Raw genomic sequence first — 26965 nt, 5'->3', positions numbered from 1 at the left:
CGTCCCCTGCCCATCTCTTTGTTGAGGCCCAGTACTTTGGCACATAATGGGGTTTATGCACGAGGCTGGTCCCTTCCGAAAATGCACGCAGCGTGCTCGAGGCCCGGCCACCAAGCGTGGCCCTTTTAAAATTGGGCCTTATGTTCCCCGTTTCTGCTAGTAATTGCCTTATTATATTTAATATATTCATATTCCTAAGGTAGTGCAAGGATTCCCCAAGGTATGAGGACTGTGATTGTATGAGACCTCATTTTTGCCATTTAATATCGTGTTTCCAATTTCTGCTTTTCATTTCTTAATTGTCCCATTGTTTGCTGATTCAAGTAGATTCTTGAAATGTATTTGAGAAAAATCAATGAAAAATAAATAAAATAGCAACTTGCGTGTATTAAGTGTTAGTGTTATCCCACCAAAGTGCCCAGCGTCTTCATTCGCATTTAGAGGTGCCCTAAAGCAAGGACATCCAAAGCACGAGTACTGTGGATCCAGAAAGTTTAAAGGAAGTGAGAGAATGTGTGCTGATATACAACCCCATGAGCCTAGTATCCCCGGAGGTTTATCCTCCTCCCCACTGGAATGAACCCCAACACCCCAGTAGGCTACTGTAAACTGAAGGAAGACAGAGAGTTGGGAACAGAAATGACCCTAGGGACAACAATGTACCCTTGCAATCTGGGAGGTCTTCAAAGAAAGGGTTACACAAGATGGTGTCTGAATAGGAACCTGAGGGCATCGATGTGATGGATTCAGATAGCACAGAAGAATAGAAGTAGTGTTTTCATATTTTGTGCAGTTTGGGAAGTTTCATTGAAAAACCACAAAAGTAGATAAGATGGCTGCTACTCCTATCTTGGGATGGCTCGGTAGGAGAAACTGTGCCCAAAAAGGTAGAAGAAGCTAGTAGTGCATAGGCACATGACATCATTCAGCCCATCATCAGTGTTGTGTCATTCAGGAGTTATAAAGCAGCGCAAATGAAGGGCACAGCCGTCAGCCAGCTTAGCATAAAAAGAGCAAAAGTCAGAGCATGCACCATTCCAGAGCCTTACACAAGAGGGAGAAGTACATTCGAGTGTCTTAGTTAAGATCTGTAATGTGGTATTGAGTTCACATAGTGAGAAGAAAACAATTATGTCCAAGCCCTTGCCATCAACGGTGGGAAATAGTAACCTGCCATCATGACCTAAAGAGGGTCAGAGTTTAACAGTTGGAGCTTCCAGTGTCAGTTTAGCAAGTGTGCGTACCACCAGCACCAGCCCTTTTCAATTCGTGGGGTGGGAGTTTCATTTGTGCCTCTGAAGAACTTCTTTTATTCAAGAGGTCACCTTCAACTATCGCTGCTGGGTGCCCCATAATGGGTCAGCAGAGTGCATAGAATATCATGCCTTTCAAGGCTATAGGCTGTGGCCCTGTAGTGCTACTACTGTTACACCAATATATTCATGGACATGGGTGCAATCCTGGCCCTACTAGCCTACATCAGTCTGCACTTGGAGCAGACTGGATTGGGGGCATAAAGGAGACCCTTCTCCTCCAGTGGAGCTGGATGGGAGCAGAGAGAGTAGCCTCAGCCACGGTCAGGGATGGGATAAGACCACTACACCAAGCGTAGTGTAAGGACCCCGATTGAACCCTCTGGCCATGAGTGAAGAGACGTTCAAGTTGCCACCAGTGCTCATATCATGTCCAGCTGAAGGTCCAAATAACAAACAGCAAATGTTATTGTGAAGGAGGTGATAGAAGATGACATCCCGGTTTCTATCAGTGGGATGGGAGAGCCTTTATGGGTTGAGCAAATCTATGCTGTGAAATGTGCCAGTCCAGAGGGCAGCAAAAGAAACACGGTTAGAGGAAGGCCAGTTCTCTGGAGACCCTTACAGTCAGCCAGGCCTCAGGTCATGCCACAGAACCTCCCATCAACTCCTTGAACCAGTAAGGAGGGGAAAAGTCACATTCATCCAATGAGGGATCATCAAGTTTACATAGAAACATAGAAATGACGGCAGAAAAAACCAATTGGCCCATCCAGTCTGCCCAGCAAGCTCCCACATTTATTTTCCCATACTTAGCTGTTTCATCGACCACCAAGTTCAGATTCAAATTTCTGCCACCCCCTGCCATTGATGCAGAGAGTAATGTTGGAGGTGCATCAAAGGTGAGCATAAGGCTTAATGGCTAAGGGTAGTAACCGCAGCATCAAGCTTGTTTGCCCAGACTGCACAGATCAATGCCTTGTTGGATGTTGTCTGAATATAAATCCTCTTTTCCACATTTCTCCCTACCATTGAAGCACAGAGCATCACTGTATATGCATTCAAAGTGAAGTATCAGGTTTAACTGGTTTAGGGTAGTAACCGCCGCAATAAGCAAGCTACCCCCACGCTTTATCTGTTTACCCAGACTGTGTAGTTCAGTCCATGTTGGTTGTTGTCTGAATGACACATTTCCCCCTGCCGTTCAAGCAGAGAGCAATGTTAGAATTGCATTAACCGTGTGAAGGCTTATTGAGTAAGGGTAGTAATCACCAGGAAGTAGCCTCCATTCTGGCAAGCCACCCCCATGGCTCTTCTCTTCATTCCCATCCTCTAGCCTTTATGGATCCACAGTGTTTATCCCATGCCCCTTTGAAATCCTTCACAGTTTTAGTCTTCACCAATTCCTCCAGAAGGGCATTCCAGGCATCCACCACCCTCTCCGTGAAGAAATACTTCCTGACATTGGTTCTGAGTCTTCTTCTCTGGAGTTTCAAATCGTGACCCCTAGTTCTACAGATTTTTTTTCCAACGGAAAAGGTTTGTTGTTGACCATGGATCATTAAAACCTTTCAAATATCTGAAAGTCTGTATCATATCACCCCTGCTCCTGCTCTCCTCCAGGGTATATATATTAAAGGTTCTTCAATCTCTCCTCATAAGTCATTTTAAAGACCATCCACATTTTTGGTCGTCCTTCTCTGGAATGCCTCCATCCTGTCTCTGTCCCTTTGGAGATATGGTGCCCTTGGAGGGGCAGAAAACCATAGTTGGTTGGAATAAAGATTCTCTATGTAGCCGGATAATAAAATCCAACCAGCTATGTTTTAAAGTTATCTAGCCTTGTATGGCTGAATAACTTGCCACTTAACTTGATATCTGTGGCTACACATGGCCCATTAGGCTCTAAAGCAGGTCTAAAGTTATCCAGTTGACTTAGCAGGTATACAACTGAAAATTTGCTATGTCAGTGTTGCGTCCGTCGGACCTAAATGTCTTCGCCCCGTTTGCCTCACCTTATTCACGGTTCCTCCCGCTCACCTGGGAAAGATGGCTACTGCTGCATCTACAAGCCAACCTCTCTAGCATCTCCAGAACGGCTATGGTGCAGCCTCCCGCCATTGCTCCTCCCAGGTACCTACTAGGGTGCGTGCGCACAACCCACATCTTTGTACCACCCTTGGCGCGAACCTCGAGGGCGTTCCCTCATCCTGACATCACATCATCCGGGTATATTACCTTCACTAATTTGCTAGCTCGTTGAGTTAGCAAGGACTCAAATCCGTTCCTGTCTACGCTACTTTGCTGCTTCCGTGCTGCCGCAGGAAGCTCTCTCTCTGCCCTTCGGGGTATTGCTAACCTGGGTACCCACTCCTTGGGGGCCCTCTGCTTTATTTCAGGTGCCTTACATGGAACAGGTACTCGCTCCTCGAGGGTCTGCTCTCCCTGCCTCGGTGCCTGTACCTTCTACAACATACCTGGTGGAATCGCACATCAACAGCCAACACCTATTGAGTACTCTAACTCTCAGTCTATCTCATCCACAGTATCTCCTCATGGGAGACCTGCTGCAGAACCTCCTGACATCATCTAGGGGAGAAGGGCTCCCTCTGCCGAGGTCCCTGAGACTGAAACTACAGATCTACCTCTGGTGGATATCATCAAGCTGTCTAATACAGAACTTTGTGTTTTCGTGTAGTACGAGTCTAGCCCAGTGCTGTGGCTCCTCTCGGGGCTCCTCCCCGTGGTCACCTCCACAGCACACAAGGATCAACGAAAACACACGGAACCATAACAGTAGGCAGCTTCCGGAATACAGATCCGGTAGTGGGTCGTGGAGCGGGGTATGCCGAGGATGTCTGTACAGTAGATGTTGAAGAACTAGTAGCGATGCCGGAACCTGGAAGAGGCTCCTGTAGATGGTATGTAGGTATTCTGTAGAGCAGGAAGGTGAAAGACTCCAACAGAAGGAAGGCGGTAGTGGCCTGAGGATCGGGCCACGCAGCATGGAATCTTCAATGCAGTCTGTATAGTAGAATTCAGTAGAGGTACTCACAGTAGGTGGTTCCTGGAGTGAGATAGAGACCAGAGAAGCAGGTTCAGTAGTAGTCAGGCAGGACTGCCCTCCGAGGATCAGATAGCCGGGAATGCAGGGGAGCTCTCAAAGAGCAGGTACTCAGAGTGTCCGTATGCCAAGACCGAGTCAGGAACAGGAAGTCCTTGAAGTGGAGAATTCAGCAAGATGGTACTCCTTGCTAACTCAAAGAAGGCAAGGGCAGGTTAGATTAAATACACTGGCGGGTTGACGTCATTGGGCAGGGACACCCCCGAGGTTCCCGCCATGACGTGTTTAAATGAGGCCCTTGCACGCGTGTGCACATCTAGGTAACTCTGGGTCCAAGATGGCGGTTGGCAGAGCCCACACTGTCCCGTAAACGCTGGAGAGGTCGGCGTGGACGTAGAGACTGCCATTCTTCCCAGACTTGATGGAGCGGGGAAAAAAGAGGTGAGCATGAGAGGTTGCAGCCGACTGTGACCGACAGGCATAACAGTACCCCCCTTTTTAGGGTCCCTCCCAGGGGGTTTTGGCTTCCTGGGATGTGTCTTGTGGAACTGTTGGATCAAGTCCTTGTCGAGGATGTTGCATGCAGGCTCCCAACTATTTTCCTCAGGACCGAATCCTTCCCAGGAAATAAGATATTCCCATCTTCTGCCATGTTTTCTTACATCAAGGATGTCTTCTTCTTGATATGTGATGTCTTCTTCAGCAGAGAGAGGCTGGGGCTCCAGTGTTTTCCTGGAGAACTTTGACAGAATAAGTGGCTTCAGAAGGGAGATATGGAATGCATTATGTATTCAAAGTGCTGGTGGTAGCTTCAAACTGTACGTGACTGGACCAAGGCAGCGGAGAATAGGAAAAGGTCCTATGTACTTTGGCGCAAATCAGATCGACGGCAGTTTAAGGTGGATGAAGCGGGTACTAAGCCATATCTTATTGCTGGGTTGTAACTGCGGTGCAGCTCTGTGATGGGCATCATAGAACTTCTTGGCCTATTGTCCAGCCTTCTGGAGAAGTTCTTTTGTGTGTTCCCACAACTGATGTAATTCTTGCGCCGATGCCTGGGCTGCAGAAGAGGCTACAGATAATGACATAGATAGTGGAGGTAACGGCTGACGTCCGTAAACTAGTTGAAAAGGAGATGACCTAATTGAAGTGGACTGATGTGAGTTCAGAGCGAATTCAGCCCAGGGGAACAATTCTGACCAGTCGCTTTGTCTGGAGTTGACATAAGCACGGAGGAATTGCTTTAGCGTGCGGTTCGTTCTCTCCATCTGTCCGTTGGCTTGAGGACATTTATTTATTTATTTATTTCACATTTTTCTATACCGAGCTTCATGGTTGAATACCATATCAGATCGGTTTACATCGAACGAGGGATAGAAACTTGTAACAAAAAACTTGGACATGTCAAAGTTTTTGCACGGTGATTGCCAGAACTTAGCGATAAACTGAACCACTCTGTCTGAGAGGATATGCTTAGGAATGCCATGTAGACAGAAGATGTGCCGGATGAACAACCTTGCTAGCTTCAGGGCAGACGGTAAGCCAGGCTGTGCCACAAAATGTGCCATTTTAGAAAAGCGGTCAATGGTAAACCAGATGTATTATTTCCGTTGGACAAAGGCAAATCAATGATAAAGTCCGTGGCAATGTGTGTCCACGGTTCACTAGGAGCAGACAATGGTTGGAGGAGTCCCCAGGGATGGCCTGCTGGAGTTTTCTGTCTTGCACATGTAGGATATGACTCTACATAGGCCTGTACATCTTCCTTCATAGAAGGCCACCAATAATACCTCTGTAAGGTTAAGAGTGTTCTGGACTGCCCAGGGTGACCAGCAAGCAGAGAGTCATGGGCCCATCTGAGGATCTTCTTCCTGAGGGAGTGAGGTACCACTGTCTTCCCGGCGGGAACTGTGTGGGTAGCTGCAAGAAGTACCTTGGTAGGGTCAATGATATGTTGTGGTGTGTCCGGGACGTCTTCTGGAATGAAGGAACGGGAGAGTGCATCTGCCTGTGTATTCTTATCTGCTGGATGATATTTCAGTAAGAAATCAAATTGATTAGAAAATAGAGACCAGCGTGCTTGCCTATGGTTCAAGCGTTGCGCATGATGAAGGTATTCAAGATTTTTTATGGTCAGTGTAGACCGTTATCTGGTGTTGCGCACCTTCAAGCCATGGGCACCATTCTTCGAATGCAAATTTGATGGCAAGTAACTCCTTGTCTCCTATCCCATAATTCTGCTCAGCAGGGGAGAACCGCCGAGAGAAGAAGGAGCAAGGATATAGTGTATGGGTGTCACTGTGTTGACTAAGGACAGCACCAACTCCGATGTCCGAAGCATCTACCTTGACAATGAATGGTCATTGAGGATTGGGATGGCATAGATATGGTTCCTGGATAAACGCTTCCTTAAGTTTCTGGAAGGTGTCAACGGCTTTTGCAGACAAATTAGAGGGATTGGCTCCCTTCTGCATCATGGCTGTAAGAGGCATGGTCAAGGTGGAATAGTGATGAATGAAGGACCTGTAGTAGTTTGTGAATCCGAGAAATCTCTGCAAAGCCTTAAGGCCAGTAGGTTGGGGCCAGTCCCGGATGCTTTTGGTCTTTTGTGGGTCTAATTGAAAACCCCAGCTGGATACCACTTAACCAAGAAATGTAACGGATTCCTGATGGAAGGAGCATTTCTCTAATTTGGCGTATAGGTGATTATCCCTGTCTTTGGAGAACGTTGGCAACGTCTACTTGATAGTTCTGTAGGTTTTGGGAGAAGACCAGTATGTCGTCAAGATATACTACCACACAACTGTAAAACATGTCCCTGAAAATGTCACTCATCATGTTTTGAAATACAGCTGGGGCGTTGCAAAGGCCAAAGAGCATGACTAAATATTCAAAATGACCGTCACAGCTATTAAAAGCTGTTTTCCACTCATCACCCTGGCGTATGTGGACCAAATTGTATGCCCCTCTGAGATCCAGTATTTTGGCCCCTTGGAGCCAATCATAGAGTTCGGAGATAAGTGGCAATGGGTAGTGGTCTTTCATGGTGATCTCATTTAATCCTTGGTAGTCTATACATGTGTGAAGGGATCCATCCTTCTTACCCATGAAAAAGAAACCGCCCCAGCTGGAGATTTAGAAGGCATAATGAAGCCCTTTGCCAAGTTCTCTTGGATAGAGGCTGACATAGCTTGAGTCTCTGACAGAGAAAGTGGGTACACCCTTCCTCTGGGAGGTTCGGAATTAGGTACCAAATTAATGGTGCAGTCAAAAGACCGGTGAGGGGGCAGAGTATCAGCTTCCTTTTTAGAGAATACGTTCTGGTAGGATGAATATTGCTGAGGTAGGTCCGGAAGTGAGGTGGTTGTAGTTAAGCACAGCACGGTGGTGACTTCTTGAAGACATCTCCCATGACAGTCTCTTCCCCATTGAGATAGTTCCAACATGTTCCAGTCAAACTGGGGTGAGTGCATCTGTAACCAGGGTATTCCAAGTATGACTGGGTGAATAGCTTTATCCAAAACCAGGAAGGAGATGGTCTCCAAGTGGAGTTACCCCGTGCAGAGACAAATGGGTTGAGTAGAATAAGTGATCTCACCAGGAAGTGGCTCACCGTGTATGGAAGATAGCAGCAGTGGCGTAGGTGTCCAGATGGTGGGAATTCATAGGTGCTCTATGAGTTGGCAAAGTATGAAGTTTCCTCCAGCACCGGAATCCACTAGAGCTAATATATGGAATTAGAGTGTATTCAATATGATGGAGACTGGAAGAGTCAGTGGAGGAGATGGAGAGGTTAGACCTAGGAGTCCTCCGGCGGATCCTAGGTCTGTGAGTTTCCTGGACAGATAGGACAGGAGGGACTGCATGGCTAGGTTGTCCACAGTACATACAGAGGTCTAACCTTTTACGGTAATGCCTCTCCTTGGCTGTTAGATGGATGCAGTCTAATTGCATGAGTTCCTCCTCCTTGGTACTGGGTATGGAAGTGGTCTGTGTAACTGTAGCAGGACGAGGATGTGGAACTCCCGGTGTCATCTTCTTGGGACTCTTTATTTCTTGCAAGCGCTCATGCAAACAACGACGATCAATCCGTCCTGCAAGATCAATGAGGGATTCCAGGGTATCAGGGAGCTCACAGGCTGCTAATTCATTTTTAATGTGGTAATTAAGACCTTCCAGAAAAATAATCCGAAGACAACCCAGGTCCCAAAGCAACTCGGAAGACAAGGTTTTAAACTCAATAACATAGTCAGTCAGAGGTTTGGTACCTTGTTGAAGGTGTAGGAGTGCAGATCCAGCAATGGCCTTATGAGCAGGGTCATCAAACACTGAACGAAATAGGGTAAGAAACCCCATTAAATACTGAGAATAGGATCATTAAGCTCCCAGAGAGATGAAGCGCAGGCCAGGGCTTTCCCATCTAAAAGAGACAGGATGTATGTAGTTTGGGACACTATGTCTGGAAAGTAGGTAGGCTGTAAGGAGAAGTGCATAAACCACTGGTTCAGGAAGCCTCTGCATAATAGGGGATCACCTGTAAAACGAGTGGGTACAGGCAAAGGCATGGAAAGTCTTACGGATCCAGTAGGTGAAGAGGCGATAACCTTATGAGGCAAAGAGGTAGCATTCAGTCGAAAACTGAGCTGGTTAAAGGCATTAGCCAGTGTCTCCAATGTCCTTTACTGTTCAGCCAGATGCTGGGCCAGACTAGGGATGGCCTGAAGGGCTGAGAGCTGAGCCAGGTCCATGGAGTTAGCAATCTGTTATGTTTAAGAAAGGATGTGAACCCCTGGACTGAGATGAGCGATGTCTCAGCCTACAGGGAGGAGGCCTGTGAGCCTCACCATAAGCAGGCACAGTCTCAGTGACATGGGACACAGCTAGGAATGAAGACTTTATTAAATAGGAAGGAAGAATTAGTCTCCACAGAAATGAAAAATGTTCGTACAGTCCTGGGCAATGGGAATTACCTAGAGTGAGAGACAGCTGAGAAGATCTGGTAGTGGCCCACGGAGCAGGGTACGCCGGGGATCCCCTCTGATGAGCGTAGGCAGCTTCAGGAATACAAATCCGGTAGTGGGCCGTGGAGCGGGGTATGCTGAGGATGTCTGTAGTAGTTGTTGAAGAACTGGTAGCGATGCCGGAACCCGGAAGTGGCTCCTGTAGATGGTATGTAGGGATTCTGTAGTGTAGGAAGCTGAAAGACTCCCACAGAAGGAAGGTGGTAGTGGCCTGAGAATCGGGGTACGCCACGTGGAATCTTCAATGCAGTCTGTATAGTAGAATTCAGTAGAGGTACTCACAGTAGGTGGTTCCTGGAGTGAGATAGAGACCAGAGAAGCAGGTACAGTAGAGGTCAGGCAGGAAGGCCCTCCGAGGAGTGGATAGCCGGGAACACAGGGGAGCCCCCAAGGAGTGGGTACTCAGAGCGTCCGTATGCCAAGACCGAGTCAGGAACAGGAAGTCCTTTAAGTGGAGAATTCAGCAAGATGGTACTCCTTGCTAACTCGAAGGCGGCAAGGGCAGGTCAGATTAAATACACTGGCGGGTTGACGTCATCGAGCGGGGACGTCCCCAAGGTTCCCACCATGACATATTTAAATGAGGCCCTTGCATGCATCTAGGTAACTCTGGGTCCAAGATGGCGGTCAGCAGTACCCACGTTGTCCAAGGAATGCCGGAGAGGTTGGCGTGAATTGGTAGAGATTGCCATTCTTCCCAGACTTGATGGAGTGGGGAAAAAAGAGGTGAGCATGAGAGGTCGCAGATGTCTGCGACCGACAGGCATAACAATCTGGCCAAATGACTTTTACTATTGGCCCTCAAAGAATCTGTAGCAGAACATGGCTTTAAGCTGAATTCAAAATTATCTATGTAGAATCAAATATTGCTATTTGGAGGACTTTTTTTCATATAAGATATCTGTACTGATTACACCCTATTTTAGAAACAGTGATCTACAGAAAATTGTTCATGCAATGATTACAAATAGAATCAATTTTTATAATTCTCTTTATCAGGGCTTTACAGTAATGGCATTAAAAAGGATCCAATCACTGCAGAATATCGCAGCTAAACTGCTTTTCAGAACTAAGAAATATGACCACGTAAGCCCTCTGTTTATAAAGTTGTATTGAATGCTAGTATTTGTCTGAAATCAAGTTTAAATTGTTCTCTTTAGTTTTAAAGTCTCTTTATAGGGGTTTTGAGCCTATATATAATATAATTATACCCAACTGTATTGTATGTAGACCCAAGAGCTTTGCTGAACTGCATTGTGGATAGGCAAGTAACTAACAGGATAGTACTGTTCAAATTCTAGTTATTTATCTAATTTATTAATTTCATAGAATTCTGTTCAAGCTGTATGTTCATCTAACTTTAACTCACACTTACAAAAATAGATTGGAATGTACCCATCGTGCCCCCTTTAGTTAAGGTCCCATTTTTGGAATGCTTTCCTGGGTGAATTGAAAGAGACTATTCTACATTTCTAAAGGAGTAAAAATATGGCTATTTAGGCAAGCTTTTGAATTGGATGATATTATGTGAGCTTACTGTGGTATTACAAGTGTCCTTAGTTTGAAGTTCAGTTAATTATTTTATATGTTTTTATGAGCTTTGTTGTTTTTTTATTGTATGTTATGATTGTATTGTTTGAAGGACTTTGTATTAGATGTGTTATACTATTTTTACTTTTTGTACTATGTAATTGTATTGCTTTGACATTTTAAATTAATTTTATTTAAATCATTTTTGTACACCACTTTTATGGTACTACAAACTGCAGTACATCAAATAATAAATTGAACTAAGTTAAATTTGTTTATATACAGCAGAATGTTTATGGTAAGTGAGCAAACTGAGATACAACTTCAGTTTTGCGTGGGGCTAAGCTGCTGGGGTGAGGGTGGGGAGCTTTTGAAATGGAGCACTTTTCAACAATCTGCAGCCTCCAGCTGCCTCCAATAAGCACCACAGTTCTACCTAAGATCATACACACATACATATTCAGGCCCATACAAAAAGGTATCTTCCAAGCTGCTCTTTCCCTACGCCACCCCCCCCCCCCCCCATCCCCATCACCCCTTGTTTACAAAAAGTCAAAACATGTTACAACAATTGGAAAAAACCATACTAAAGCATAATATATACCCGGCATCTAATGTAAGAACTCCATCACCCTTTTCTACAAATCTGTGATGGAAAGCATTCCCAAAGTCATGCCTCTCTGCGTGCTTCCCCTTTTGTTTTTTCCTTAAACGTGCCTATTGCATTAGGTGTGCCTGAAAATTCTATAGAACTGTTATTTACCAAGGATAGATTTATCAGTTTTCAAGCAGAAATATATAAAAAAAAGAATGATGGATTTTGCAGTTTCCCTGGCACTGTATAAAGCCTGTCCCTGAACTGTATGATCAAGGCAGAAAATGGGAAATATGTAGAAGCAATAATGCACCACAGTTCTCCTATAAAAAGGAATAATGTAATGGTAAAATTTGTTTCATAAATCTGAATAGATGGCAAGAGATAAAAACAGAGTCCCTCAACACTAAACAATTTACAGTGCTGGCTTTTGTTTTTTTTCAAGGCTTCTTTTTAATTTCTTTCCATGATGATTCACAATGTTGGACAAAGAGAGACATATTTCCACACAAATGTATCACCAACTTCAGTCACTGGCCTGTCAAGAGTACTTTATGCAATGGAAAAAAACCCCATAAAAGTCCCTTTTTGTGTGCAGTTAAGCTGCAGGTAAAGAGAGAATTAAAACAATGCTGAGGCAACATTTTGAATCAGGAGGCCTATTGTATAAATTAGGCCATGGGAGAAAGTGTTATGTAGACACATTATCTACCAGACCTAAGATAATTAAATGGCTAATATAAAAATCTAGATTACGATGAGATGTAATGGCAGATTTTTGCAAGAAGGCACTTTTCGCTGTCCAGATTGTATATTAGTGCTACAACTGGGATTTGCTCTGCTGCTCAGCTGCTGTATGTGCCATTCACACCTCACTGCTGAGAAGTTTCTTTTACCATACTAAAAGGCAGAATGCAGCTGATACATCAATGTAAATGATTGTGTGTCAGCTAATCTGCAATGCTCATCCATTCATACAGAAGACAAGCAGAGAGCAGGAATGATCCCCACTGCTCAGACACACTCCTAACATCTGTTAGGCTGATACTACAAGCCGAGTGTGCTGTGCAGGCAGACTTTTAAGAAAAGCATTGACAATCAGATAACTAAAGCCTAAATCACCACACACACTAGAGGTGAGAGAACCCTCAAATGTTCTCATTCCTGTTAACAAAGAATCATACAAGGGCAGACATGCCTGTCTTACAGAAATAATAGTTTCAGGTTTTTTTTGGTTGTTTAAAACCTGAAAATATATTTTCACTTCCCACAACATAGCAATAATTCCACATACGGATGAGCGGAATATTTTTGACTTCTAATATGTAAAATATAACTAAATTTCTGTGTGTATGTGTGTGCACTAAACAATACAGAACACTCATATAACCATTATCAAAAAGTTCATTGAAGCAAAATTGTATTAACAGTTGCTGATCTTTGCAAGAAGGCACTTTTCGACATCCAGATTGTAAATTAGAACTACAATTGGGACTTGTTCTGCTACTCAGCTATGTGTGCCATTCACACCTCACTGATGAAAAGTCTCTTGTACCATACTAAAAGGCAGAATGCAGCTGATACATCATAAGTACATAAGATTTGCCATAATGGGTCAGACCAAAGGTCCATAAGAACATAAGAAATTGCCATGCTGGGTCAGACCAAGGGTCCATCAAGCCCAGCATCCTGTTTCCAACAGAGGCCAAACCAGGCCATAAGAATCTGGCAATTACCCACACAATAAGAAAATCCCATGCTACTGATGCAATTAATAGCAGTGGCTATTCCCTAAGTAAATTTGATTAATAGCCATTAATGGACTTCTCCTCCAAGAACTTATCCAAACCTTTTTTGAACCCAGCTACACTCACTGCACTAACCACATCCTCTGGCAACAAATTCCAGAGCTTAATTGTGAGTTGAGTGAAAAGAATTTTCTCCGATTAGTCTTAAATGTGCTACTTGCTAACTTCATGGAATGCCCCCTAGTCCTTCTATTATTCAAAAGTATAAATAACGTCCTTGTTCTCACCTTAGAAGACTTTTCTTATTTTCTGCTTTTATCCTGTATCAAATGATCTCATGTTATGGGCAGCTGGTTCCCAAATCCTTCCTGATCTGTAGGCCATCTACAGTCTGGAAGTGGGATACAATTTGGGTTTCTCTCCCCTCCTCCGCCTCTCTTCTATACCTCTCTCATCTCTTTGAGGCAAACTCAGTTTGTTTCCTCCTCTCCATTTTGTCTCACCCTGTACCCCCCCCCCCCAATCCCCCGTCCTATCTCTTCCATGTTCCTCCCAAACCCCACCGGGACATGGCAAGCCCAGCGTAGGATGGCAGAGCAGGGGGGTAGGGAAGACCCAGAATCCACAAGCTGCTGCTCTTCTGCCTCCAGCGCTTGCTTTCTGTTCGGAAAGGGGAAGCATGAGCTGGTGGGGGGGGGGGGGGAGAGGGGGGAGGAGCAGCCGGGGTGCAGGGAGCGCTGGGCCTGCTGCAGCATAGAAGGGAGCAAAACAATTACCGGCAAAACGATTACCGGCATGGTTAAAAGGAGAGGTGAAAGAAGCTATTTTAGCCAAAAGATCTTCATTCAAAAATTGGAAGAAGGATCCAACAGAAGCCCAGTATCCTATTTCCATCAGTGGCCAATCCAGGTCAAGTACCTGGCAGGATCCCAAGGGGTAGATAGATTCTATACCGCTTATCCCAGGGAAAAGAAATTAATTTCTGCAACTCCATCTTAATAATGGTTTATGGACTTTTCCTCCAGGAACTTGTCCAAATCTTATTTTTAAAAGCAGCTACACTAATAGCTTTCACCATATCCTCTGCCAATGAATTTCAGAGCTTAACTATGCATTGAGTAAAAAAAATATTTTCTCTTATTAGTTTTAAATTTATCACCTAGAAACTTCATTGTGTCCCTTAGTCTTTGTACTCTTTGCAAGAGTAAATAACCAATTAATGCTTACTCATTCCACTCCACTCATTGGGGTAGATTTTCAAAGGGTTACGCGCGTAACCCCCGAAAACCTATCCCTGTCTCCCCCTGCGCGCGCTGAGCCTATCTTACATAGGTTCGGTGGTGCGCACAAGCCCCGGGATGCGCGTAAGTCCTGGGGCTTGAAAAAAATGGGCGTTCTGGGGGCGGGGCCATGGGCGGGGCCTCCAGAACAGCCACCGGGCCGGGGGATGGAGAGCCGGCATGCGCAAGTTACGCCTGCCCAGAGGCAGGCATAACTTCTTCGACAAAGGTTGGGGGGGGTTTAGTTAGGGCTGGAGGGCGGGTTAGATAGGGGAAGGTGCAGGGGGGGGGGGAGAAGGAAAGTTCACTCTGAGGCCGCTCCGATATAGCTGGTGGTCCAGCAGGGGTCCCGGGAGCGATGTCCCCCTCTCGGGCCGTCGGCTGCCACTAATCAAAATGGCGCTGATGGCCCTTTGCTCTTACCATGTGACAGGGGCTATCGGTGCCTTTGACCGGCCCCTGTCACATGGAAGGAGCAATGGATGGCCTGTGCCATTTTATAAGATGGTGCCGGCCGTCCACTGCTCCTACCATGTGACAGGGGCCGGCCAATAGCACCGATAGCCCCTGTCACATGGTAAGGGCAAAGGGCCACTAGTGCTATTTGATTAGTGGCAGCCCACGGCCCGAGAGCGGGAGATCGCTCTTGGGGTCCCTGCTGGACCACCAGGGACTTTAGGCAAGCTTTGGGGGGGTCAGGAGGGTGGGGGATTGTAAATAATTAGATCTAAAGGGTCGAGATGGGGGTTTTTTTTCGGATTGGGACAGCCGAAAAAAAAAACTGGTCTAGACCGCAGAAACGAAATTTCCCACGGGTCCGTGATACTGAAACTGGAACCGATTCCGGCATCCGATTCACATCTCTAACTCCTAATATGGAACCGTGCATTGCGTAGCTATAATTTGGGTTACTCTTCCATAAGTGCATCACTTTGTACTTGTCCACATTAAATTTCTTTTGCCATTTGCATGCCCAATCTCCTATTTTTTAAAAAGTCCCTTGCAATTTCTCACAAACCTCTTGTGATTCAACAATTTTGAATAATTTTGTGTCATACGAACCTAAGAACATAAGAAATTGCCATACTGGGTCAGACCAAGGGTCCATCAAGCCCAGCATCCTGTTTCAAACAGAGGCCAGACCAGGCCACAAGAACCTGGCAAGTACCCAAAAACTAAGCATATCCCATGCTCCTGATGCTAGTAATAGGAGTGTCTATTTTCTAAGTCAACTTAATTAATAGCAGGTAATGGACTTCTCCTCAAGAACTTATCCAATCCTTTTTTAAACCCAGCTACATTAACTGCACTATCCGCACCCTCTGACAACAAATTCCAGAGCTTAATTGTGCATTGAGTGAAAAAGAATTTTCTCCGATTAGTCTTAAATGTGCTACTTGCTAACATCATGGAGTGCCCCCTAGTCCTTCTATTATCCGAAAGTGTAAATAACTGATTCACATCTACTTGTTGAAGACAAGAGATGAACTTTGTTTTTCTGCCTCGGGTCGGGTTTCAGTTCGGGCGCTTCGTGGGAAAACTCATTTTTCCACGGATCGTTTTTCGCCAAAAACGAAGCTGAAACCTGAACCTGAAACCGGAAAAACGAATAAAAAAAGAAAAATCGAGAATCGGAAAAAAACTCACCCCCAACCCTTCACATTTACTTTCTTAAAAGTCCCCCATCATCTCAATCCCTCCCCAAGACTTACTAAATGCCCTGGTTGTCCAGCGGGGTCCCGTGAGCGATCTCTCCCTCCATGCCGTCGGGTTGTCGGGCCTGCTACAACTCAAAATGGTGCCGATAGCCTTGCCCTTACGATGTCACAGGGGCTACCGGTGCCATTTGGTCAGCCCCTGTCACATGGTAGGAGCAATGGACGGCCGGTGCCATCTTGTGGCTCCTACCATGTGACAGGGGCTGACCAAAGGCACCAGTAGCCCCTGTGACATCATAAGGGCAAGGCTATCGGTGCCATTTTGAGTCATAGCAGGCCCGACAGCCCGACGGCACAGAAGGAGAGATCGCTTGCAGGACCCCGCTGGACCACCAGGGCATTTAGTAAGTCTTGGGGAGGGATTGGGATGGTGGGGGGGTTGTAAGAAAGTAAATGTGAAGGGTTGGGGTGTTTTGGTTTTTTTTAATAAATGTGCCCCCTCCCCCCGCACTAACCCGAAAAATGAATTTTCCCCAAAGCTCAGGGAAAAACCGTTTCGTGGTTCAGGCTCCCCCGAACCACTACGAATTAGGCAATTTTGTTGAAATTGCTTAATTCGTGATAAACGAATGCACATCTCTATTGAAGACCGCTCCTAATTTTAAAGATCTCTATCATATCCCCCCTCAGCTGTCTCTTCTCCAAGCTGAAAAGTCCTAACCTCTTTAGTCTTTCCTCATAGGGGAACTGTTCCATCCCCTTTATCATTTTGGTCGCCCTTTTCTGTACCTTCTCCATCACAACTATATCTTTTTTGAGATTGGGGTTACTTGCTTGGCCCAAGCTGTACTGTTCTTTACCCAATTTAGATCGGCTTGCCTCAGTTTTTTCCACACAATCAAGTGAATTTTAAAAGGCTGAAGCAAGCCAAAACCGGGAGATATGCGAGCATGTTGGGATGGTGCGCGCCGAGCGGATATTGAAAGCCGACAGAGGACCCACATATCTCCCGCTGCATGCACAAAGTAAAAGCTCCCAAAAAAGGGGCAGGTCGTGGGCATGATCTGGGGAGGGCACGGCATTCCTGGATTTCAACTTCAAACTAGCGCATAAATACCTACGTGCATAGGTGCGCCAGGGCCCCCGCCGCGTAACTTTACTTCTGCTATGGAGGATGTGTAAGCAGTAAAATAACGGTAAGTAGATAGATTGGCGAGCTTTTAAGGGTTGGAACTAACAGGGGAGAAGGTGGCTATTAAGCTAGAGGTGGAGGATGGACTTCCTATCCCTTACCTGGGCGAACTGGGAAAACTGGCAATGGCATCGACTGGCGTATCTATTAAAATCTCCCCACTTACACAGTAGAAGTGGCATTCGCATGTGTAGGCGTGGGTCCACTTAAAATTGCGTATGTATGTGTGCACGGTCAGGCCATTTTATAACGTGTGGGCATATATATGCGCATATGTTATAAAATGGCCATGTCCCTGGGCGCAGGCCAATAAGCTTGCATATGTGCACCAGCGCGCCTGTTTAAAAGTTACCATTGAGGAGAAAAGACGTAAGCCACTCACCTTGCACCCGTTGACAATGCTGTGGCCCCAATAATTTGGAGCACATTTATCACATCTTTCCCCTATGGTATTGGGAGGGCAAACACAGCGGCCAGTGTCTGGATCACAATTGCCGCCAATATGGGAACAGGAGCATGCTATAAGGGAAACAGTAACATAAGTTAAAAGTTAGCATATTTTGTAAGCACAAGATTCTCCTCCCTGTTTATTTTGCTACGTTCAATTCCACTAAGCACAACTTTTACATAGGGGACTGATTCTTGGAATGTTGATATTACCATGATGATCTGATTTAGATTTAGCTTATAATTGGAGATATGTTGAGGAGAGGCTACAGAGTCTTAATATACTTACTACTGGTGTTGTTACATTTGTTTCGTGATATTTATTTGTTTATACCCATTTGATATTTTGCCTTTTGTTATGAGTGGCCACAAGGCGGATTACAAAGCAAGTTTTAACAATTACTGTACATGGTCAAATGCCATTTTCAACTACAGCTCAATCATATTTACAATGAACAGTATTGAAAAGCCAGGTTGTTTAATTTATAATCTTTACTTTATGGTTCAGGTAGATGGATAGGGAAGACTGAGTGTCTCTGCCAAGGGGATTCTAAGGAAGATGTGGTGAAAGAGCCATGCCTTAGCTTTTTTTCCTGAAAGTGAGTTAACATGGCTTGAGGCATAGGAAAGTGATACCTTGTTTGGAATTTTTGGAGCATAACAACTGAAGACATGAAGTCTCATACAGGACAGTCTAATCAACACTAGAGGTGGAGAAGAGAAGGGCCATTTGGGAAGATTAGCATTCTCTAGTGGGAGTCTAGGGGAAAATAAGTTGAAAGAGATACTTATAGGCCTGTTCATTCATGCACGTCTAAATGAAGCAGAGAGTTTTGAGTTGAATACTGTTTTCAACTGGGACTCTGGGAGCCAATGCTTCTAGTGTAGTATTGGTGTTATCTGGTTGATTGCTTTGGCCTCTACCAAAATTCTAATGGCTATATTATATTCTATAGAAGTTGGAGGCTCGTCAGACTGGATTGTGAGATGCTGTTAAAGAGAGAGTTCCAATAATCGATTCAGCTGTGATTAACACATGAATCATGATAGCAAGAGTTTGTTTGTCAATATAGTTGCACAGTTGCAGAATCTAGCTAGATTTCCACTCCCCATATGCATATATGCATATGGGGAGTGGAAATCCGAATTAACTGTATTCGATGGGGGGAGAAAGGCTGATGTGCACGGAGCAGGAGAGAGACCTTGGGGTGATGGTGTCTAATGATCTGAAGTTGGCGAAACAATGTGACAAGGCGATAGCTAAAGCCAGAAGAATGCTGGGCTGCATAGAGAGAGGAATATCGAGTAAGAAAAGGGAAGTGATTATCCCCTTGTACAGGTCCTTGGTGAGACCTCACCTGGAGTATTGTGTTCAGTTCTGGAGACCATATCTCAGAAGAGACAGAGACAAGATGGAGGCGGTCCAGAGAAGGGTGACCAAAAAGGTGGAAGTCTTCATCAAATGACTTATGAGGAGAGATTGAAGAATCTAAATATGTACACCCTGGAGGAAAGGAGGAGCAGAGGTGATATGATACAGACTTTCAGATACTTGAAAGGTTTTAATGATCCAAAGACAACGACAAACCTTTTCCATAGGAAAAAAATCAGCAGAACCAGGGGTCACGATTTGAAGCTCCAGGGAGGAAGACTCAGAACCAATGTCAGGAAGTATTTCTTCACAGAGAGGGTGGTGGATGCCTGGAATGCCCTTCCGAAGGATGTGGTGAAGACCAGAACTGTGAAGGACTTCAAAGGGGCGTGGGATAAACACTGTGGATCCATAAAGTCAAGAGGCCGCCAATGAAGAGTGGGTGACTCGCCAGAATGATGGCTACTGCCTGGACACAATACCCTTATTCAATAAACATACACATGCTTACTGTGACTCCAACATCACTCTAAGCTTCAACAGCAAGAGGAAATGTGAAAAAAGGATTTGCACTTACAAAGAGGGGAGTAGCTGGCTTGTTACGGCGGTTACTACCCCAAACCAAATATGCCTGATACTTCACTTTCAATGCATATACAGCAGAGCTCTCTGCTTCAACGGCAGGGGAGAAGAAAAAAGGGTTCGCACTCACAAAGCGGGGAGTAGCTGGCTTGTTACGGCGGTTACTACCCCAAACCAAATGTGCCTGATATTTCACTTTCCATGCATATCCAGGATGGCTCTTTGCTTCAACGGCATGGGAGAAATACTGATACATCACGCATTTCCAGCATAGCTCTCTGCTTCTACAGCAGGGGAAAAGAAAAACTGATGCTTCACACATATCCAGCATAGCTTCAACGGCAGGGGAGAAGAAAAAAGGATTCGCAATCACAAAGCGGGGAGTAGCTGGCTTGTTACGGCGGTTACTACCCCAAACCAAATGTGCCTGATACTTCACTTTCAATGCATATCCAGCATGGCTCTCTGCTTCAACGGCAGGGGAGAAAAAAACTGATACTTCACGCATATCCAGCATAGCTCCCTGCTTCAACGGCAGGGGAGAAGAAAAAACAACCAACAAGGGCTGTACAACATAGTCTGGGTAAAACAAATAAGCATGGGTGTAGCTTGCTTATTGCGGCGGTTACTACCCCTACTACCCCTAACTAATCAAGCTAGATATTTCACTTGGATGCAGCTCCATCACTGCTCTCTACATTAATGGTGGGGGTGGAAGGGAAATAGAACCAAGAGCTAAGAGAAACAGATAAGTATGAGAGAAAAAATGTGTGAAGCTTGCTGGGCAGACTGGATGGGCCATTTGGTCTTCTTCTGCCATCATTTCTATGTTTCTATGTTTCTATATAAAGGACATCCTTAACATGTTAGAAATATAAGTTTCCATCATGAGGTTCTGATCAACTTGAACCACTAGGCTTTGTATTGACTCCTTAGGTTGCAAGGGAGTATCTAATAGGGAAAGTAAAGATCAAAGGAGGTGACCTCGATGATTAAGCCAGAGGAGATCCAGTCATTGTCTTACTGCAATATCCCAATGGCATAGCACCATCATTGAGACTGGCAATAGATAAGGTTTGATCTGATTCAATTTTTAAGCAGATGTTATTGGAAAATAAATATTGCAAGACTGAATGAGTTCACATTTTGGGCAAATGTAAATGTTAAGGATTTGGGGCACTCCACAGCTGAGATCTCTGGGATTGGATGGTTTGTTGGCCCATGTGACAGATTGTGTTCTGTTAGGTAAGAATGATTCAAAATACTCAAGGGCAGTGTCTTTAATGCCAATGTCTCTTAGATGTCGAACCAAGAGTTCATTATTGACAGTTCAAAAGTGGAAGAAAGATTCAGAGTTACTAGAAGGGCGTCACCACCTTGGTCTGCATGCTGGTAGATAGTGTTCGTGATGGCTGTGACAAGAGGAGTCTGTTCAATGGCATTTCCTGAGGCGCAGCTGCACGCGTAACCCCTGTCTTCCCCGTATGCAGAGGATTTAAAATTTAGCTGTAAGGTTTTAGCTAGATAACTGAGGGGTGGGGAATGGGCAGATCGCGGAGGAGTCAAGAGCTGGATAAGTTATCTAGATAACGCTGGCCGGGTCTCTAGGCTGTCCTAAAGTTAGCCAAACATCCTGCTAACAGGCTAACAGTACAGTTAGCCTGTTAGCAGGATGTTAGCACTGTACTGTTAGCAGGCTAACAGTACAGTGTTAGCCTGCTATTGGACGCGCATTTTCCCTTACCCCTTATTCAGTAAGGGGAGGAAAATGCGCGTCCAACCCGCGGCACCTAATAGCGCCCTCAACATGCAAATGCTTGTTGATGGCCCTATTAGGTATGCGCGCGGGATACAGAAAGTAAAATGTGCAGCCAAGCCGCACATTTTACTTTCAAAAATTAGCGCCGACCCAAAGGCCGGCGCTAATTTCTTCCGGCACCGGGAAAGTGCACAGAAAAGCAGTAAAAACTGCTTTTCTGTGCACCCTCCGACTTAATATCATGGCGATATTAAGTCGGAGGGTGCACAGAAAAGCAGTTATCATGGCGATATTAAGTTGGAGGTCCCGAAGAGCAAAAAAAGTTAATAAATAAATAAATAAATAAATTTGAATTCGGCCCGCGGCTGTTGGGCCAAAAACCGATCGCTCAATTTTGCCGGCGTCCGCTTTCCGAGCCCATAGCTGTCAGCAGGCTCGAGAACCGATGCCGGCAAAATCGAGCGTTGGCTGTCAAACCCGCTGACAGCCGCCGCTCCTGTCAAAAAGGAGGCGCTAGGGACACGATAGTGTCCCTAGCGCCTCCTTTTCCTCGTTACTACCGCGCCGCCTAATTTGCTTAGTGAATCGCGCACACCGATGAGGGGCCGGTGCACACGCCGGGAGAGCAGGCGTTCGTCCGCTCTCCCGCGGACTTTACTGTATCGGCCCGTAAGATAGCTGGGTATATTCAGCAGCTGAATACCCACTGAATATTCCAGCCAATTATGATGGCTCCACTATACTGATGATAGGTGATCCATGAGCATCTAGAAAGAAAGCCACCTCAGAAGTACAACGGTATTTTTTTCATAAGCTTGTGTTCTTTTCTTGTTCAATTTAATTAATTAACTAATTTTCCATTTGAAAACCCTCACTTTTATCAACTCTGCATTCTGAAAGCGATTAATCTCACCAATAGAAAATCAAGCCAAAGGGTCTGCAGCAACATTGATTATTAATAACAGTTGCTGTGCAACTCTAACGGGAGTAACATAGTAAAATGTTAGCAGATAAAGACCAAAATGGTCCATCCAGCCTGTCCAGCAAGGTGTTTAGTAGGGATGTGCAGAGCAAAAGTTTATGTCCATATGTCCATATGTCCAAAGGGGGTCCCATTTGTGGTCAATATGGACATAAAAAAAATTAAATGAGTTGGGTATATGTCCATATGTGCAAAAAAAAAATTTAAACCCCCTCACCCTCCTTAATCCCCCCCCCCAGACTTACCACAACTCCCTGGTGATCGAGCGAGGAGTGAGGACGTCATTTCTGCAATCCTTGGCGAGAAGCATGTGACGTCGGCAGCACGTCGAGTGACGCCGGCGTCACATGATTCCCGGCGAGTTCGCGCCGGAAGGCTCGTTCGGCCCAAAAGGAACTTTTGGCCAGCTTGGGGGGGTCAGGAGGCCCCCCCAAGCTGGCCAAAAGTTCTTTTTGGGCCGAACGAGCCTTCTGGCGTGAACTCGCCGGGAATCACGTGACGCCGGCGTCACGTGATTCCCGGCGAGTTCGCGCCGGAAGGCTCGTTCGGCCCAAAAGGAACTTTTGGCCAGCTTGGGGGGGTCAGGAGGTCCCCCCAAGCTGGCCAAAAGTTCTTTTTGGGCCGAACGAGCCTTCCGGCGCGAACTCGCCGGGAATCACGTGGCGCCGCGTCACTCGACGTGGCGCGACGTCACATGCTTCTCGCCAAGGATTGCAGAAATGGCGTCCTCACTCCTCGCTCGATCACCAGGGAGTTGTGGTAAGTCTGGGGGGGGGATTAAGGAGGGTGAGGGGGTTTAAATTTTTATTTTGGCTCAACAATCGCAATTTCCAACATATCCAACATAGCTATGTTGGATATGTGGGAAATCCGATCGTATATGTCGAATCCTTTTTTTAAGTTAAAAAAAAATATGAGTAGCGTTTTACATATGCGGTCAATACGAATGCACATCCCTAGTGTTTAGGTATGTACTTGCTGCTCCATGCAGGTTACCCTAAGGCTAAGCAGGTCCCATCAAGATGCAAAAGCAGGTGACGGCAAGACCTCCCCCTCTCAACTTTATTCATTCATTCCTTCTTGTGGTACACAAAGGGCCTGTCTTGACCATAGAAACACAAGAGCAGACTGTCACTGACCTACCATTATCATCAGTGAAATTGATCAAACTGTAACATAAAGAGCCAGATAGCTAAACCGCACATTAACTGTAAGATATGCCCAGATGGCTCTCCTGAATGCACTATTAGCTGGTTGCAACTGTTGCCCCATTCAGAAATGTTTCACCCAAAGTACCATAGGTTACCCTGATTCTCCATTTCCCTAGCAACTAGGGAACTTCTATGTTTATTCCACTCTTTTATGTTTATTCCACTTTTTTTTCCTGTTACAGTTCTTGTCTTCAACGCCTCTTCTGGGAGGATATTCCAGGCATATATCACCCTTTCTGTGAAAAAGTATTTCTTGATGTTGTTCCTGAGTCTACCCCCTTGAAGCTTCATATCATGACCTCTAGTTCTACAGCTTCCTTTCCATTAAAACATGTTTGATTCTTGTGCATTATTAATACCTTTTGGCTATTAAAAAGTCTGTATCATATCCCTCTGTCTCTACTCTCCTCTCGGCTATACAAATTTAAGCCCTTCAGTCTCATCTCATAAAGCTTTTGATGCAGAGCCAGCACCATTTTGGTTCACTTTCCCTACACCGCTTCTAACCCAGCTCTATCCTTTTTGATATGCAACCTCCAAAACTAAATTTGTCTCTAGAAATCTGAGTACCTTCACACAGTGACCTCGCTATATCCAAATCTCAGCAAGGCAACCACTACTATTGAAGTATGAAAGGAAAGAAAAAGAAAAATTCATACTGAATAAAATCTCACAGCATAAAATGTTTCCCGCATTTAGCTTTAGCACTAAGGCTAATGATGGTAACAGAAATAGTGCAGACCATTCAGGGAAAGGCAAACACCCCTGATAGAGCTATAGGTCATGGTGACTCTGTTCATGGACCCACAGCAGAAAGAGGCAGGCCACAGAAGCAAATGTAAAAACCAAGAGACAGTTACTTGGATCCCTGAAGATAAAAAGAACATATTGAACTGCTATTTTTATGTCACAAAACCTATATTTAAATCAAGAGGGTTTACAAAGAGATCCTGCTAAAAACTGAAGGAGGAAGAAAACTATCAAAGGAAAATCTGCAAAAAGCAACCGCAAGCACATTGATATGTGGCCTATACATGCTCCATCTTATCAGTTCTAGCTCTCTTTGGTGCAATGCAAGTACTGAGGTGAGCACTGGCAGTAAATAAATATGAGAGCTTGACATTGTATCCAATATACTCTGGTAAATGAGTGAGGTTCAGTACTGTCATGGTTTGTGCATGACAAACTTCTTTGGAGACACTATCCCCTGAAAGAAACCAGTCAGCACTGCTAGCATCTAAGTCTTGGTTTTATCATTGCCTTTCTATTAGGGACGTGCATTTGTTTGAAACGCAAAGGGAAAATGGGATTAATGAGCCCATTTTCATTTTGTATCAAACAAAATGAATTTGATCCCCCAAAAATGAACTTTTCATTCTCATTTTTTTTCTGCAAAGTATTGCAAATTGTGTGCACTATTTGCAATACTTTGCTGAAAACAAATGAAAATGGAAAAAAAATCAAAACCTCCAAAAACAGAAAAAAATAACATAACAAATGAGAAATGAAAACATAAACAAAACTTTTGGCTATGTACATTCCTAATTTCTGTAAAGCCTCAAGGAATTTCAGTTTACATTACCATGCATTACTTTACCTAACTGCATTGATGTGCTGGAAGGGGCTCCTGGGAACTTCCAGAAGACTTTCTTTGTTAGATTATGAAAACAAAGTACCCCACCTAGTGGAACAGGGCTGCCGATTGTCCCTTGATAAAAAAATTGGTAGCCCATCTCTGCCAAGCCACGGCTCAGTAAATTCTTTTTTGGAAGTATTTATGCAGTTGCACTTGAGTCCATTTGCACTCGAAATGAGTCAAATAAGTGCATGACCCATTTCTGAAGCATGATGTTTGTAAAGATTCGGCTCCTATATCAGTGAAGCATGCTATATGAATGCAAACAATTCTTAATGATGCATATTACATACGAGTGCATCCTCCTTCTTCAAAGCGGTAATATCCATGAGCACAGCGGTCACATTTCTTTCCCGTCACTCCAGGCTGACACAGGCACTGGCCGCTCTCATCACAGTCAAATGACTTGGAGCCAAAGGAGTTACAGTTGCAAGGAACACAGCCCCTGGATGATTGGAGGCCGAAGGTATCAGGCTGGCAAGGAGAGATGAAGGAAATATAAAATTAGCAACCAGGTATGCAAAAAAGCAATAGGAAGAAAGAAAAAATGATGGCAAGCTGAGTCCCTCCTCCCGCATACCCCCTTCCTCACAACACAAACCTAAACAATTATTAACCTCAGAGGTAGTGCCTACACCTATTGATGCCTTCTTATGATATTCACTTACCTGTCAGAAAAAGGGAAAAAAATCCGTGCACCTGGAAAACAGTTATTTATTGGTGTTTGCTAATTCACTCTCCACAGCTTTCTCTTCGCCACTACTCACTTTTACTTTCATTAATTGATTATATTCCAGCTTTTGCTACCAATGCACTGGGGCCCTTTCACAGACAAAATGTAAGCCAAAAGTTTCCTAACTTGAATTCCTTTGCATTAGTTTCTACTAAGCTAGAGAAAAAATGGATTCTAATGTACACATGCACTACTTTGTTTTTCTGCTACGATGTCATGTTGATGCAAATTCCGAATAGTGACCACTCCAGGATCTAAACTCTTGAAGTATATTGGACAGTAACATTTTTAGTAGATCTTCCTTTGTACAGAAGTGTACTTCTTTGTGCAGTAAGCTAAGTCAGGGAGACTTGTAAAAAGAAGCTTATAGCAGAACCTTAGCTGTTTAAGCATTAATTAGCATTAACTTACTTTTTTTTAAATCTTTTTATTTAAGAACAGAAGCATGAACAAACATAGGCATAAGATGAATAGCATATACATGTCACAGAACACTTGGTCCCAAGGAAACAGTATAAAGACAATTGTATTCCATGCCAAATATCAAACAATAAGGACCTATTCGCTCATCTATACAGGAGGCATTTCTCCATTTCCTGTAAGTCCCCCAAATGGATTCATTATGTATTGATTTGTCATGAAGGGCATGGGATAAATGTTCCATAATTTTAATTTCCGCCATCACCTGCCATCAGTGTGCAAACTGCAATACCAATTTCCAAAAATATGCGATGGTTATCCATACAGCATGTATTAAATGTGCTATAAGTGTCCAAGTCCATTTGTTCAGTAGATCTTCTTCCCATTGACCCAATCAACAAAAGGGTGCAGTAAAATGAAAGCAGATTTGCTTACCTGTAACAGGTGTTCTCCAGGTCAGCAGGATGTTAGTCCTCACATAT

At 44.7% G+C, this 26965-nt stretch overlaps 1 protein-coding gene across 1 annotated transcript in view; it reads right to left on the bottom strand.

Moving 5' to 3' along the window:
- The window catches only part of LAMA2 (laminin subunit alpha 2), a 1492466-nt gene that overhangs the window by 512577 nt on the left and 952924 nt on the right, over positions 1 to 26965 (bottom strand). Inside the window, 2 exon segments of the mRNA XM_029596813.1 lie at positions 17724 to 17860; positions 25624 to 25804. Coding sequence (XP_029452673.1) covers positions 17724 to 17860; positions 25624 to 25804 — 318 coding nt within the window.

Source organism: Rhinatrema bivittatum, chromosome 3 (genome assembly GCF_901001135.1).
Source record: "Rhinatrema bivittatum chromosome 3, aRhiBiv1.1, whole genome shotgun sequence".
Classification (NCBI taxonomy): domain Eukaryota; kingdom Metazoa; phylum Chordata; class Amphibia; order Gymnophiona; family Rhinatrematidae; genus Rhinatrema; species Rhinatrema bivittatum.
Note: the sequence above shows the minus strand (reverse complement) of the source record. Positions and strands in the feature narration are given on the sequence as shown.